General features: G+C 43.1%; 2 protein-coding genes across 2 annotated transcripts in view; both read right to left on the minus strand.

Annotated features, from left to right (window-relative positions):
- The window catches only part of LOC119596963, a 32,988-nt gene extending 21,473 nt beyond the window's left edge, over window positions 1-11,515 (minus strand). The window contains exon 1 of the mRNA XM_037946363.1: window positions 11,221-11,515. Within this exon, the coding sequence (XP_037802291.1) occupies window positions 11,221-11,336 (116 nt within the window). The 5' untranslated portion in view covers window positions 11,337-11,515. The remainder of the gene's footprint in view (window positions 1-11,220) is intronic.
- A 1,279-nt stretch (window positions 11,516-12,794) lies between these two features.
- Window positions 12,795-17,500, minus strand: part of LOC119596754 (basic proline-rich protein-like) — a gene marked incomplete at its 5' end in the record, with an annotated part of 4,911 nt that continues 205 nt past the window's right edge. The window contains 6 exons of the mRNA XM_037946078.1: window positions 12,795-12,800; window positions 14,676-14,919; window positions 15,830-16,344; window positions 16,600-16,708; window positions 17,031-17,273; window positions 17,447-17,500. The exon at window positions 17,447-17,500 is cut by the window's right edge and continues 58 nt beyond it. Coding sequence (XP_037802006.1) covers window positions 12,795-12,800; window positions 14,676-14,919; window positions 15,830-16,344; window positions 16,600-16,708; window positions 17,031-17,273; window positions 17,447-17,500 — 1,171 coding nt within the window. The remainder of the gene's footprint in view (window positions 12,801-14,675; window positions 14,920-15,829; window positions 16,345-16,599; window positions 16,709-17,030; window positions 17,274-17,446) is intronic.

Here is a 17,500-nt window from a genome sequence, read left to right on the forward strand (position 1 = left end):
ATAATAATAATAAAATAATAATAATAACTTAAAAAATGAAAAACATGCTGATAAGAAACACATCAACTCGTGTCTTTTCCCTTCCTTTTCTTTCTTCTTTTATAGGGTTTTAGACTATATAGGCTAGATTTACATAATTTTAGGTAACTCGAACCCAAGCCCGGATAAAATAGAGAGAATGATTACCTAAAAGGTACCACCGGCACTCTCCGTGGAAAGGAACTGGGGACCCTACCACACACTCACTCCAAGATCATCACAACATGAAACTACAATTAAGTATCATGCTGTGGCCACGGCGGCTCAAACATGAACCTACCGTTAAAAAAAATACTATATCAGCCTATACTCCCTAATCCCTTCCTTCTCGTGATCCGACCGAGCACAAGGATCACGTGATGGCAAAATTCCCCACAGAGGGCGCAGGATCTGTTCGTTATCCCCGAGAGGAGACGCAGGATACGAGGAAGAGGTTTTCCCACTGCCTGGTGGTGGACTTTCCATGGTTTTGTTTATTTGTTTGTTTATTTTATTTCATGTGTTTTATTTATTGTTTGTGTACTAGTTATGGTTGTCATGATGATTCCATTCATATGGTGAGGATGACAGGATAACAACTTTTGACAGGTCGTTGGCCTTCTTTTCCGTTATTAGGTTGATGTACACGTGTATACACATATGTACACGGATATACTTATATATATATATATATATATATATATATATATATATATATATATATATATATATATATATATATATATATATATATATCAGTGGGTAGCAAGTTGTTATTCTTATTTCGCAAGTAGTAATGGTGCGTAAGAGGGTGCTGGGTCATCAGCATTTTTCCCTGAGGAATGTGTGTGTATCTGAATGAATCTCTTTCTTTCTTCTCTCTCTCTGTTTCTGTCTGTCTGTCTCTGTCTCTGTCTCTGTTTCTGTCTCTGTCTGTCTGTCTCTCTCTCTCTCTCTCTCTCTCTCTCTCTCTCTCTCTCTCTCCGTTTCCCTCTCCCTCTCCCCTCTCTCTCTCTCTCTCTCCCTCTCCCTCTCTCCCCCCTTTCCCCTTTCCCTCTCCCTCTCTCTCCCCTTTCCCCCTCTCCCCCCCTTCTCTCCCCCTCCCTCTCTCCCCACATATAAACCATCCTTGATCGCGGCCCCAGATCGAGCGCCGCGATCCGAATGAGAAACAAGTGAGCATCGCCGACCCGATTTCGATGGCGCCTCGATTTCGGGGACACCAGGACCTGCCACCGCCCTACGCTTACGTCATGAGTGCCAGTGCCAGGGGGATAGGTGCCAATCCCTGACAAAGGGAGGTGGAAAGGGCCTTAACCCTGTCGCTGGGGTATAAAGAAAGGAGATAAAAGGAAGAGGAAAGAAGAAGAAGAAGGAGGAGAAGAAGAAGAAGAAAAACAAGAAGACAGAAGGAAACAGAATGACCTTGAAGGAACACCTTTCCTACGCTGCCTCGCTGACCTTATTTTGTGATTTTTTTTCCTTTTTTTGCAGAGAGAAATGAGACTGTTTATTTTGTTTGGGTGTGTTTTGTTTATGCTTTGTTTGTGTGCATTTTTATGTTTTTTTTGTATGTGTTGTATATTTTTTTTGTTTCGTTTATTTTTGTTTAATTGTTGTTTGTGTGTTTGTCTTGTTTGTATTTGTTTACTTCTGTGTATGTGCTTGTTTGTGTATGTATGTTTACTTGCGTTTGTGTATGTACGTGTTTGTCTGTTTATATTTGTGTGTACGTGTTTGTTTGTGTATGTCTTGAAATATGTGCGTGTTTGGTTGTTTGTGTGTATATGTGCTTTTGTGTTTTGTTCTTGTTTGTCTGTGTTGCTAACGATGTTATAGTCATTGTTATTTCACTTAAAACAACAAAAGTAACAGTAATAGTAATAATAGTAATAGATATCATTATTATTATCATTATTACTATTATCATCACCGTCATATTTTAATATTATTTCATCATTATCATCATTTATTATAATTATTATTGTTATTGTTATTATTATTATCATATTATTATTTTTATTTTTTATTGCCTTCTCTTGTTGTTATTATCATCATCATTATTCCCATTACAATAATCATCATTGTTACTACTATTATTATAATCATTAGTATCATCAACGTCAATATTATTATTGTAATTATTATTATTATTATTATTGTTACTATTACTTTTTTCTTCTTTATTATTATTATTATCATTATTATTGTTGTTGCTATTGTTGTTGTTATTGTTATTATGAATATCATTACTGAAATCATCTTTTTGTTATTATTACTATGACCATCATCATTATCATAATCATTATTACCATTATAATTAATAATATTAGTTGTTGTAGTAATAGCACACACACACACACACACACACACACACACACACACACACACACACACACACACACACACACACACACACACACACACACACACATATATATATATATATATATATATATATATATATATATATATATATATATATACACATACATACATATATATACATATACATACACATGTATGTATATATAAAAAAATATATATACATATACATATGTGTATGTATATATATATATATATATATATATATATATATATATATATATATATATATATATATGCATATATATACATATATCGCTATGAAAAGCTGCATTGTCCCTTATTGCTCCGGTGTAAAGCATTAGAATTGAGATATTTATATGTCGGCTTTGAACCGATGCCAGCTTGGGAAGACACGCGGATTATATATGTAAACAAGTACATATTTTGTTGACATTTTTACAAAAAAAAAACATGATTTGGCAACCATGGGGCTGTCCACCTGCGTAGTCATTTTTAGATAAAGTCGATTTTTTATGTAAACAAAATGCGATCAACTATAAATACATGGATATTCGTGTATATATACAGATATCTAAATACAAACTATGTAACCCATCTATATCTATATCTTGTTACTGCAATATGTATGTTGATGTTATTTTGTGTATCTAATGTTGGATACAATATAATAGACTCGATTATATGGTTTACATAATCTTGTCTGTTAATCTGGTTGTCACATACATATCTTAAAACAGTTTGCGTTTGTTGCTAGTTATAGTAATAGTGCCAATCTTACCTTCATTATCTGCGAATATGATGTGTGAAGAGAGAGAGAGGGGGAGAGAGAGGGGGGGAGAGAGAGAGAGAGAAACAGAGAGAGAGAGAGAGAGACAGAGAGACATAGACAGAGAGAAACAGAGAAACAGAGAGAGAGAGAGCGAGACAGAGAGAAACAGAGAGAGAGAGAGAGAAACAGAGAGAGAGAGAGCGAGACAGAGAGAAACAGAGAGAGAGAGAAACAGAGAAACAGAGAGAGAAAAGAGAGAGAGAGAGAGAGAGAGAGAGAGAGAGAGAGAGAGAGAGAGAGAGAGAGAGAGAACGAGAGCGAGAAAGAAGGAGACAGCCTGTATTGTGTTTTTGATTGGCCAGATACCTAAACTATAAATGACATAGATAAAAAGAATAGAGACACCGCTAGACAGACAAAAAATAAACGGACAGATTGATAAACACAAAAATAAATACAGAACCAACAAACGGAAATTTAAAATATCCACAGAGACTACCGACATATCGATAATCAACGTGTAACCATGTGCTCAGATCATCAAACCTTTCTCGAAGACACAGAACCCTTATAAACTCCTACGCAGGTTAATAGCCTGTCCCTCTCCCTCTCCCTCTCCTTTGTTTACATCACGACAGGTGTGAGTCGTAAGTCAAGCCAGAGGGACAGAAGAAGTCACCTAAGCCCGTCTTTTACTGACGTGAGGGGGAACTAGGTGACCGTCGCAGCATCCAGTGGCGGGTTTGTGACAGGTGAAGGTGACTATCTCGTTAAAGGACAAAAAATTGTACAAAAATTGTACAAAAAAGGACAAGAAACAAGAATTATATGAAAAAAAGAAAGAATTCGCAATTATTTCATGGCAACAACCAAAGGAGAGCTGGTGGTTGATTGGGATAAAAGGGAGGAAGAGAGAGAGAGAAAAGGAGGGGGCAGGGAGGGGCAGAGAGAGGGGAAGCGGAGGGAGGGAGGTAGGGAGTGAGGAAGGGAGGGAGAGAGGGAGAGAGAGAGAGAGAGAGAGAGAGAGAGAGAGAGAGAGAGAGAGAGAGAGAGAGAGAGAGAGAGAGAGAGAGAGAGAGAATGAAAAAAAAAAAAAAGACATCATCAAACCCTTCCCAATACCTACCTACATCTTGCAACTTAATCCATTACACTCCTTCACGTATTTCACCTAATCTAAGGTTCCTAATCTTAAAAAAAAAAAAAAAAAAAAACTCTAATGGAAAGATCAACTAAAAATAGAATAAAAGAAAAGAAAAAGAAAATGACCTTTCGGCGTCCTCTTCGAAATCCTGAACGGTGATTTTGCAAAACGAAAGATGGAATCGATTTCAACTAGGAATAATATCTTATAAAAAAAGAGAAAATAAAATAATCTCATTTCATTGTCTTCGGTTCCTTGGTTTGTCTCACGTGAGTGTATTTTCGTTATAATATCGTTTTTTTTATTTTAAGTTGGTATGAATTTCAGTATCTATATCTATCTATGTATCTGCGTGGGTATGTGCATGCGTGCGTGTGTATCTATATGTAGTGACTATGTATGCTTATCTATGCATGTGCATATTTATAATTATGTCTGTATGTGTTTACACCCCTACGCTACACATCTCCGCATGCTTATGCTCTCCGCGGTTAAGTATAGTTCCCATTATGTTCTTTGATGATGTAATTAGGGGGAAGGAGAGGGGGAACGCGCATGTGGCTGCCAGAAGGGGGACATTCTCGAAAGTCACGCACATGGCCGTGTGGAAAAGGCCTATGTGGTAGGGTATTTCATGGCTTCTTTTTGTATGCCGCGAAACAGCAGAACATAAAACGGGGTTGTTGTGTAAACTCTCCCGCCTGTAAATAGTAAACAAAGCGCCTTTGGTAGTAACGTAATGAAACTTTACACGGGCTATCCCATTCTTGCGTAATATAGAATAATTTATCATAATCTAAAATATTCTATTTGAACTCATTTTAATATAATCTTAACATAACCTTATCTACGGTATATTAACTCATCCTAACCCAAGTTAAAGCAAGTTAATCTTAAACAAGCCTTACTTACCCTACCTACCCTCAGCAAAGTTAACCAAACCTAACCTAACTTATCACTAACTTAACCTAATCTGACATGATCGTAACCCAAGTTTTCTCTAACCTAATCTAATCTAACTTAACGCATCCTTAGCCCAATCTAGCCATCCTTACCCAACCTAACTTACCCTTAACGAAGTCAAACCTAACTTAACTTACCCTTAACCTAATTTGATCTAACCAAACCTAACTCATCCTTAACCTAATCTAAACTAACCAAACTTATCCATAACCTAATCCAATCTAACTTATATTCAACCTAGTCCAATCCAACCTACCCTAACTTATTCTTAATGTAATCTAATCTAACGTAACCTAACTTTCCCTTAACTTAATCCAATCCAACTTACCCGTAATTTAATCTAACTTTTCCTTAACCTAATCCAACCGAAATCTTTAACCTAATCTAACCTAAATTACCCTTAACATAATCTAACTTAATCGACTCCAACCCAACCTAACCAAAATTATCCTTAACTTAATCCAATCCAACTTAGCCTAACCTAAATTATCCTTAACTTAATCCAATCCAACCTAACCTAAAATATCCTTATCCTTAACTTAAATCCAATGCAACCTAACTGAAACAAAAAACCCCAAGACTTTTTATCACTGTCGTAAGGAATAGAACTCCCTGTTGGTAATCATCCCCCCCCCCTCCCCATGCTAATGACTTGTTTCTAAGAAGGCGTCGCGCATACGTCATGAGTGACTAGTAATTAGTCTTTATGACAGAAACCAGATGACGAGAGATGAAGTAGGTTGGGGCGTTACTGTGCAGACTTGCGTTAAGACTGGACAGGGTAGTGTGTTTCTGTCCATTGTGTAAGGGACCTGGTTTAAGAAAGGCGAAGGCGAGTGGGCATGTATTGTAATCGCAAGGGAAAAGGATGTTGGCAAAACGGGTTCGTAGTTTTTTTTTGTGTGTGTGTGTGCGTGTGTGTGTGTGTGTGTGTGTGTGTGTGTGTGTGTGTGTGTGTGTGTGTGTGTGTGTGTGTGTCTGTGTATGTGTGTGTGTGTGTGTATGTGTGTGTGTGTGTGTGTGTGTGTGTGTAGGGGGGGTTGTGTGTGTGTGTGCGGATGTGGGCGATGCCTGTAAACCTCTATATTTCATAATAATCATATAGATATTCTAAAACATCCAACTCTATATCTACGTTTGTTAAAAATTCCTCACTAGCTTCTATGCAAATAAAGACTGAAATATTCCAATTTCAATATTATTTCATGCACTTCAATTTATCGTATGCTCGGTAACCCCTTTCTTGTAAAACCTCTTATCATTCTCTTTAACGCTGATGGAATACTTAAAAAAAATAAACCCTACATTTACATTTCGTAAAGATTCTCAGTAGTTTCAATATCAACAAGAAATAAAAACCGTACACGTACTAAAAATGATTTACGTCTGTAGTACTGTCTTCAGCTCGTGGACGAGGCCATGCACATGAAATCAGAAACATATGACGTCTGGTTAAATGAGTAACTCTAATCAGGATTCAAAAGCGATTAACATGCACACATGGTGTATGGCGGATCATATTACTAGAAACAACTCCATCTGTTTTCATGACAAACAAAGTTAATGGATGAGTTAGGAGTTTTATACCTAGGGAAATGTTTTATTGCTTATATATATGTGTGAGTGTGAGTGTGTGTGTGTGTGTGTGTGTGTGTGTGTGTGTGTGTTTGTGTGTGTGTGTGTGTGTGTGTGTGTGTGTGTGTGTGTGTGTGTGTGTATGTATATGTATATATGTATGTATATATGTATGTATGTATGTGTGTGTGTGTGTGTGTGTGTGTGTGTGTGTGTGTATGTGTGTGTGTGTGTGTGTGTTTTACACACACACAAACACACAAACACACGCGCGCACAGAAGGTTAGTGTTTATTTCCTTGACCATGGTTGTTTTTCATATCAAATGATACGTATAAGAAATAGAGAATAAAGTCAGTATTCGAACCTATTATTACAAGAAGAGCCACTCGCGGTCACCTTTTAAACTGTGACCGACATTTTTGAGGATAAAGAAAATGTGGCTTACTTTTAACACTTCCATTTTTCGATGTTAACAAGTGCTTGTATTTAAACGTTTTAAAGTAGTGGCATGCACGATAAGGTATAAAAGGATTGGAATCTCTGTAATATAACAAACAAGCAAAACCTATCTGTAATATATCTAATTTCAACTTCATATAAAACAATTAAAACCAGGATGCATTTATTTTATTTTATTTTATTTTTTTTGCGGAGTATAAGTTTACTAATAAAAAACCGAAAAAGATGAAAAAAAACATGATCACAAGGAGATCTGTGACGAATTGATGTAATAATAGTTTTAAAAATAGAGATGGCTCTGGTGTTCACAAGCTTGAGCTTCTAGTTCCTGGTAATTGCTGACACGTAACATCATCACTGCCTTAATTACAGTAACAAGAATTAGAATATTTAATTTCCATATGTAAAATACCATACATTTATCCAAACCACCATTAACCATACCTCGACCTTATCTACAATACTTCGCCATTCCAAGATGACACTGTAATCCCAAACCAAAACTATCTATGGTGTCTTAAATCTTTGGACACGAAGAGCAGGATTACAGTGTCCGTGTCCCCTAAGTACATCTGTCAGCAGACTATGACGTCATGCGAAAACAAAGGACAAAAGCCGAAACATTTGCATAAAATCTGGTCTTGTTTATCACTTGAGACAGGGTGATGTGTGTGTGTGATGTCTGCTTAACTATATAACTATAGCTATTTATTTATATGCGTTGTGTATGTGTGTGTGTGTGTGTGTGTGTGTGTGTGTGTGTGTGTGTGTGTGTGTGTGTGTGTGTGTGTGTGTACGTGTGGTGTGTGTGCGTGTGGTGTGCGTGTCGTGTGTGTGTGGGGGGTGAGTGTAAGTGTAGTAAGTGCAAGTGTAAGTATGCGTATGTGTGCATGTATGCATAGGTTAATATTTGTGTAAACCTATACATGTACCTCTGCACATATGCCTCAAGATCACCCTCCTACGCAACGAAGTCTTGCTTCCGTCTCGCCCTGACAAGTGAGCAGCAACACAACACCTCCTCAGAACCACAAACCGCCAAAACCCACGTAAGAGTGTGCGAGTCATCAGTCAAATAAATAACATTATTTACTTCTCTTTATAAAATTACGGAAATTCACGTCATAATTTGTGTATTTGCGTGTGTCTTGCCACCTTTGGTTTTCTTTTTGATTAATTTGACGGAGAGAGAGGGGGGGAGAAGAGAGAGAGAGGGGGGGAAGAAGAGAGAGAGAGGGGGGAGGGAGAAGAGAGAGAGGGAGAGGGGGGAAGAAGAGAGAGAGAGAGGGGGGGAGAAGAGAGAGAGAGGGGGGAAGAAGAAAGAGAGAGAGGGGGGGGAAGAAGAGAGAGAGAGGGGGGAAGAAAGAGAGAGGGGGGGAAGAAGAGAAAGAGAGAGAGGGGGGAGAAGAGAGAGAGAGAGAGAATACAGAGAAAAGCGAGACAGAAAGAGGGAGAGGAAGTCGCGAATCCTTCTGTTGTGACATCACTGCTTATCGTCATCTGCTCGGCATGGCATTTGACGTCCTCAAGCAGACAGAAGCACTTGGTTGATTGTTTTATGTTGTGTTATGTGTTTCACACGCGTGCAAATATCGACATACATGCATACATACCTATAAAATTAATCTCTTATAGACATGAATATTGACATAAACAAATACACACATACATACATACATACATACGTACACACATACATGCACACACACACACACACACACACACACACACACACACACATATATATATATATATATTTTTTTTTTTTTTCAACAGCCATTCATTCCACTGCAGGACATAGGCCTCTCTCAATTCACTACTGAGAGGTTATATATGGCAGTGCCACCCTTGCTTGATTGGATGCCCTTCCTAATCAACCGAGGTTTGTGCCACGGCGGTGACTTCTCCTACGACACTTGCGTTTGACTTCTCAAGGCGATATGTCGTTTTCTAGGAGGGCAATCGAGGTGAAGTTCCTTGCCAAGGGAACAACGCGCCGGCCGGTGACTCGAACCCTCGAACTCAGATTGCCGCCGTGACAATCTTGAGTCCGATGCTCTAACCGCTCGGCCATCACGGCCTATATATATATATATATATATATATATATATATATATATATATATATATATATATATATATATATGTGTGTGTGTGTGTGTGTGTGTGTGTGTGTGTGTGTGTGTGTGTGTGTGTGTGTGTGTGTGTGTGTGTGTGTGTGTGTGTGTGTTCACGACTATAAACACACACACACATACATACATACATACATACATATATATATATATATATATATATATATATATATATATATATATATATATATATATATATATATATATATATGCATGTATGTATGCACGTCTCGTGAGCTTTCCCCTTTTAACAGTAAGCGGAATATGTCAACAGCCATTTCACAAACGACCAACTGAATATAAGTTACAAAGGCTTATCTCTAAACCGTGGTCTGCAAAATGCCACGTTATCTTGTTCAGCCGCAACAGAGAAAGAGGATATTGCCAGTAAATGATGACGTCACCAAGAGAAGAAAGATTAAGAGCAGTAAGTGCCTTTTAAGTCGTTGCAAAAAAGACGGCAAGTTTTCGCTCTTTCAAGCAAATACATAGGGCAAAAAATAGGCCTATATATATATTAATTGTGTAGTCTTTCGATCTAATATTTATCAACTTTAGTGTGCTAAATTTACAAAATTAATAGGAATCAAAGTGATATCACATGCCTACACTCACCAATTCTTAAAAGCTTGGTCACGGTCGTTGACAAAGCTGGACACTGCGTGACTAGTGAGGATGGCGCCGCAGTGACAGGAGGTGAGGGGTACGTAAATATTTTCCTTTTCCTTTTTAACGTTTTTGGTATTAAACATACGAGTCAACTCCTCCAAATCAAGAGCTATTTGAAAGTTGAATGGTATATACATAAAAAAAATCTAACTCGGTGTCTCAATCGTGAGTTTAATACGAAACGTGTATATTCATAACACACAGACGTACTTCAACCGAAGTGTGCTTATGGAGAAGGGCAACAAAGAAAATATAAATAGAAAGAAAAGGAAAAAAGTCCATTTTTGTTCTTCTGGTTTCACCAAAGATTTACGACCGTATCAAGCTGCCAAAGTCAACAAGCACTTGGGAAACTCACTCAGAACAACGCCACAACCATCGGCCTTTCTTTAACCCGCACAACAACCATCAATCAATCTTTCCAACAAGGGTCCAGCGAGGAGGCACAGAGGACCCCCTTTGTAGCCGCTGTGGGGATGGCGTTTCATCTCTTGACACACTATCGGCAAACTGTAAAGAGTGTTATCATAACCGCTTTATTGGTGATGGCCAGGAGCTGATCGCGGGTGATGATGGCGTGGGTGTCTGGTGGCGTGGTTGTGACGAGGACGGAGAGAAAAACGTAAAAGTTCGGGCGAATTTCAAATTTATAAGAAGAATTGTGAACCTTAAAGATTTTAGATGTTCCAAAAAGTCATTTTTTTCTGGCAGTATAAACCGATACATTATATTTGCAAACGTCAAGAATAACCATGTTGAGACCTGACTTTTGTTATATCACATGCTTTATATTCTGAAACCTTATTTATCTATAATTTGATAAAATCTGATGGTGAGGTCAGAGTATAGGTCCCAGTAGAAAGATAAAAAGAAAATCCTCTTGTTTTAAAGTGACGAGTAAACCTCTCAACACAAACAACTAATTCCAAAAGATGAAATTAATGTCATTCCTTATTCCACCACATCCTTGAAAACTTTCATCGCTAAACAAGCAAAATACAAACAACCTTCCAAACGCACCGTGCCATATGTATAATGATAATCTCTATACACTGAAGCCCCCCCCCCTAAAAAACGCAACAATAACCTCTACAAACTTTGCGAAGAATGCACGAGTTGCAGCCAAAAGGTACTTACGTAATGCCATAGGTAGACTGTTGTCGAGTGACGCGGACGTGGCTCTGCTCCTCCTCAACAGGTACAGCTCCCACACTCAGCGCCACCACCAGGAGCGCTAACGAATGCAGCCACATATTTACGTGCGTCGAGTACTTAAGGACAGGATAAGATGATTTTAAGAGAATTAGAATGAAAGACAAACTCCGTGACAGAGAGAGAGCGAGCGCGCTTGGTGGCGGCGGCGGTGGGTATTCACCGGCCAGGGAGAGCAGTGCCCAGGATGAGTGGCACTCAAAGAGTGACTGAGCGTGGCATCTCCCCGTGCCTGGCATCCGACGCCTTTTCGGGGCTGCCACTAGGCATCATAGGTGTTCATCACATTTACGCATGGCCATTGTTCTTTTGATATTTAATTTATTGCTGTTATTATTGTATATACATATTTATTTCTTATATTATGCATATTAACACGACATTGTGCTTTCATTACCCTTACATATATCCTTTTTTTTTTTTTTTTTTTTTTTTTTAAAGATATCTCCAACTCATGCTTTCTACTTTAACTTCCTATGATTTACATCCGATAGATGATGAGCTTTTGACAACCGGTGTCTGTGTTTGGCTTCCCTTAGAAGTGGCGCGCCCTGCAGTGTTGTCAGCCGCGGGAAGGCAACAAGGAGCTGGTAAGGACTTTTAAGAGCTCGAGTTTGGGGCTTGTCTTTGTTTAAGGAAAGCCCTTGAGAGACGGGGGACAAGGGGGTACGTTGACCTAATAATAGTTAATGTGTAAAGAGTGACGGGGTAGAAAGACCCTCAGTAGAAAGAGGCTGTTGAAGGTAAATTGAAGGGGTGGAAGTGGATACGCCGCGGGGAACACGCTGCAGAAGGGGATGGATGAGGCTACTGGCTTCAAGGACTGGTTACTGGGTATAATTTCGGGTTCTGTCGCGGGTCGTGGAGTGCCGAGACAAATGGTTCTCAATGTTTACTTTCTTGGATCGAAGAGAGTAGAACAGAATAATAGCAGATATTTTTCTTTCAAACTACGCATCATCACCATAATCGTCATTATGTTAATAAAGCAAAATAACAGGAGCAAACAAAGCACACTGAAGTTAGGGATAAGCAGCTGACCTAAAAGATCTTTTTTTCCCCCCTAAAGTAAAATCGTGTTGTTTGCTTTGACTGACCCTATCCACTCTTCCATGCACCCTTGCCTTCTCCTGCACCGTCTACGAGAACCCGAAACTGCAGATCTCTCGTGGCGGCGGCAGTTATCTGTATCTGCCACGTCCCTTGTTATTAATGACAACCATGGCAGGACCACAAACTCTCCTTTGTCTTGTGCTCCGCCATTTTGAGCCATGTGCTTACCCCGCGCTCCATGTTACCAAGTGAAGTACCAAAGCGCGCCAGAAGTGTGTTGTTGAATTGTTATTGTTATTTTGGCCCAGAGCCACTACAGGGACTATTCCCATACAAGTGAGACGGTTTATGTGATAGCAACAAGAGGACTTTTGTATGTATGCGGGGTTAACTAGGCCATGGGTTGAGTGTGGATGTATTAAATGCCAAATATATATTGGCAATGACTAAGACTGAAATGAATTCGAGAATTAATTTTTAATTCTTGCAACCAAAAGTGAGCATCATTAATTTTACAAATATGGCAAATATAGATGGTGACATCAGAAATAATGCAAATATAACATCTTTTTTCTGATGTGTGTATGTGTGAGACAAAATAAAATGAATATTTTTTTTCTGTCATACAGTCTAATCTGAAACTTGGAATAACGAAATTTATTAATGAAATGCGTTAAAATCAGTATATTAAAAACTGAAATCATGAATGAAAAGATGTAAAAATAAATGATAAATAAATTAGAATGTTAAATGATAGATATACTAATGAATACCTAAAACAATAAATCAACTGCTAAATAGATTAATAAAAGTTTGGAATTGATAAATCTAACGATGAGTAAACAGGTAAATAAATGAATAAAGGGATGAAGAAAAAGGCTGATTGGGAACCTCGCACGTGTGAAAAGGCCATTGACACGAAATAAAAAAAAGAAGAGAGAGAGAGAGAGAGAGAGAGAGAGAGAGAGAGAGAAAAAAAAAAATTGATGATTTCGTTGGCCGTCTGCGTCTCAGAGCGTCAAAATAAGTGTACCGCGGTCTTTGAAGGAAGTAAATAAATATATATAGATAAAATCAGACAAAGGAGGGGAATTTAGACTTTTTTTTATTATCATCAATATTCTTATTATAACTATCAACAGGATTTGTATTGTCGATATATAGAAGAAATAGTGAAATACTCTTTATAACTGCCAGCAGTAAAGACCAAAATATTATGGTGACTTGCTTTCAATATTATTACTAAGATTACTACTATTATCATTACTATGGTATTTTTCTCACTATAATCGTTATCACTAGGCAGGGTCACCAGCCCCAGAGCTTAAGGGTAGGCCTACAACTACTACAGCTGCTACTGATATCTACTACTACTACTGCTATAACAATAACACTACTGCTACGAGAACTACTATCATTGTTGGTATTAATGTCTGACTTTACTGTAAATGAGTGTTGAATTTAGTGTAAAAAAGAGGCCTTGAAAATGGGCGGGTGCTGAGGATACTGACCCGCCCAACATTTGATTTTCTAAATTTAAGTTTTTTTAAATTACATATACATACATATATATATATATAAAATTTTATTATATAATATATAATATAATATATATATATACATTGTATTTTAATTATAATATATATTATTATATAAAATATATTTTTTTTTTTTTTTTTTTTTTTTAAGTAAATTGAGACATTTTAAAAGTTCATTAGTGTTAAAGACATAACATCATTAGTAAGGATATTTAGAATCACGTGGTTTCGTAAAATAGATAAACAGATAAATAAAATAAAATGATAATAAATAAATAAATAAATAAAAAGTAGAAAAAGCACTAATCTAATATTCATGAAAATTTACAGGATGCTGAATACTTCCAGCTGACAGTTAGTTTATTTACCAAATTTTAAAACCAACTGCCCCGACCATTCTCATATATTTCTGAATATAATTTTAATTCTGTTCGTCAGTTTAGTCATTCTCCGTATAACTCTCACTTATTGAGCCAGAAAAAAGCGACAAAAAAAACCTTGGGGTTTATAACCCAGGGCGGTAGGTTTGGGTGGGGGCAGTGAGATAATGTTGAGTGTAAGATAAACGGCCTTAGATAAAAGTGTCGTTTTCCATCACGAGGTTGTTAGGCGGGAAACTACACTTGACATCTCGGAGGCGGGGAGAGGGAGGGAGGGAAGGAGGGAGATGGAGAGGGAGGGAAGGAAAAGGGGGGGGAAAGGAGAGGGAGGGAGGGGAAAGGGGGGAGAGGGGGAGGGAGGGAGGGAAGGAGGGAAAAAAAGGAGAGGGGAAGGGGAAAGGGAAGGAGGGGGGGGGGAGGGAGGGGGGAAGGAGGGGGATGGAGAGGGAGGGGAGGAAGGAGGGGGAGGGGGAGGGAGGGGGGGAAGGAGGGAGAGGGGGAGGGGGGGGGGGAAAGGGGGGGAGGGAGAGGGAGGGGAGGAAGGAGGGGGATGGAGAGGGAGGGGAGAAAAAGGAGGGAGAGGGGGAGGGAGGGGGAAGGAGGGGGATGGAGAGGGAGGGGAGGAAGGAGGGGGAGGGAGAGGGGGGGAAGGAAGGAGGGGGGTGGAGAGGGAGGGGGAAAGGGGGGGGAGATGGAGAGGGAGGGAAGGAAGGAGGGAGATGGAGAGGGAGGGAAGGAAGGAGGGGGATGGAGAGGGAGGGGAGGAAGGAGGGGGATGGAGAGGGAGGGAAGAAGGAGGGAGATGGAGAGGAAAGGGAAAGGGGGGGGATGGAGAGGGAGGGAGGGAAAAGGAGGGGGAAAGGAAGGGGGGAGGGGAAAAAAAAGGGGGGAGATGGAGAGGGGGGGGGGAGGGGAAAGGGGGGAGATGGAGAGGGGGGGGGGAGGAAGGAGGGGGATGGAGAAAGGGGGGAAGGAAGGGGGGGGGTGGGGAGGGAGGGAGGGAAGGAGGGGGATGGAGAGGGAGGGAAGGAAGGAGGGAGATGGAGAGGGAGGGGAGGAAAAGGGGGGGGATGGAGAGGGAGGAAAGGGAAAGGGGGGGGATGGAGAGGGAGGGGAGGAAAAGGGGATGGAAAAAGGGAGGGGGGGAAAGGAAAGGGGGGAGAGGGGGGAGGGAAAAGGGGGGAGATGGAGGGGGGGGAAGGAAGGGGGGGGGATGGGAGGGGGGGGGGAAGGGGGGAATGGAGGGGGGGAGGGAGGAAGGAGGGGGGTGGGGAAGGGGGGGGAGGAAGGAGGGAGATGGAGAGGGAGGGAAGGAAGGAGGGGGATGGAGAGGGAGGGGAGGGAAGGAGGGAGATGGAGGAGGGAGGGGAGGAAAGGGGGGGAGACGGAAAGGGGGGGAGGGAAAGGGAGGGAGGAGGGAGGGAGGAAGGGGGGAGATGGAGAGGGGGGGAGGGGGGGGGAGGGGGATGGAGAGGGAGGGGAGGAAAAGGGGGGGGGATGGAGAGGGAGGGAAGGAAGGGGGGAGATGGGGAAAGGGAGGAGGGGAAGGAGGGGGGATGGAAGGGGGGGGAGGAAGGAGGGGATGGAGAGGGAGGGAAGGGAAAGGAGGGGGATGGAGAGGGAGGAGGGACGGGGGGGATGGAGAGGGAGGGGGGGAAGGGGGGAGATGGAGAGGGGGGGGGAAGGAGGGGGAAGGAGGGGGGAAGGGAGGGGGAAGGAGGGGACGGGAGGGAAGGGGGGGAAGGAGGGGGAGGAGAGGGGGGGGGGGGGGAAGGAGGGGGATGGAGGGGAGGGGGAAGGAGGGGGGAGGAGAGGGAGGGAAAGGGGAAAGGAAAGGGGGGTGGAGAGGGAGGGAAGGAAAGGGGGGGGATGGGAGGGAGGGGGGAAGGGGGGATGGAGAGGGAGGGAGGAAGGAGGGGGATGGGGGAGGGGGGGAAGGAGGGAGATGGAGAAGGGGGGGGAGGGAAGGAAAGGGGGAGGAGAGGGGAGGGGGGGAAGGGGGGAGACGGGAGGGGGAGGGAAGGAGGGAGATGGAGGAAAGGGGGGGGGGAAGGGGGAGACGGGGAGGGAGGGGGGGAAGGGGGGAGATGGGGAGGGAGGGAGAGAAGGGGGGAGAGGAGAGGGGGGGGGGAAGGGGAAAGGGGGGAGAGGGGAGGGAGGGAGGGAAGGGGGGAGAGGAGAGGGAGGGGGGAAGGAGGGGGAAAGGGAGGGGGGGGGGAAGGAGGGAGATGGGAGGGGGGAAAAGGGAAGGGGGAGAGGGAGGGAGGGAAGGAAGGAGGGAGATGGGGAGGGAAAGGGGAAAGGGAAAGGGGGGAGATGGAGAGGGGGGGGGGGGGGGGGAAGGAGGGAGACGGAGAGGGAGGGAGGGAAGGAGGGGGAGGGGGAGGGGGGAGGGAAGGAGGGGGGGGAGAGGGAGGGGGGGAAGGAGGGGGATGGGGAGGGAGGGGGGGAAGGAGGGGGATGGCGAGGGAGGGGGGGATGGAGAGGGAGGGGAGGGAAGGAGGGGGATGGAGAGGGGGGAAAGGGGAAAGGGGGGGAGAAAGGGGGAGGGGGAAAAGGGGAAAGGGAAAGGGGGGGGATGGAGAGGGAGGGAGGGAAGGAGGGGGAAGGGGGGAGGGAGGGGAGGAAAAGGGGGGGGATGGAGAGGGAGGGAAAGGGAAGGAGGGGGATGGAGAGGGAGGGGAGGAAGGAGGGAGATGGAGAGGGAGGGAGGAAGGAGGGAGATGGAGGGGAGGGAAGGGGGAAGGGGGGGGTTTAGAGGGAGGGAGGAAAAGGGGGGGGGGGAGAAAGGAGAGGGAGGGGGGAGGAAGGAGGGGGATGGGGGGGGGGGGGGAGGGGGGGGGGAAGGGGGGGGGGGGGAAAAGGGAAAGGGGGGGGGCGGGGGGGAGGGGGGGAGGAAGGAGGGGGTGGAAGGGGGGGAGGAAGGGGGGATGGAGAGGGAGGGGGGGAAGGAGGGAGAGGAGGGGGGAGGGAGGGGAAAGGGGGGGGAGGGGGAGGGAAGGGGGGGAAGGAGGGGATGGAGAGGGAGGGAGGAAGGGGGGGAGAGGAGAGGGGGGGGAGGGGAAGGGGGGGGGATGGAGAGGGAGGGGAGAGGAAGGAGGGAGACGGAGAGGGAGAGGGGGGGGGAAGGAGGGGGGGTGGAGGGGAGGGGAGGAAGGAGGGGAGGAAGAGAGAGGGAAAGGGGGGGAGGGGGGTGGAGAGGAGGGGAGAAGGAGGGGGAGGAGGGGAGGGGGG

This window comes from Penaeus monodon, chromosome 38, assembly GCF_015228065.2.
Source record: "Penaeus monodon isolate SGIC_2016 chromosome 38, NSTDA_Pmon_1, whole genome shotgun sequence".
NCBI lineage: Eukaryota > Metazoa > Arthropoda > Malacostraca > Decapoda > Penaeidae > Penaeus > Penaeus monodon.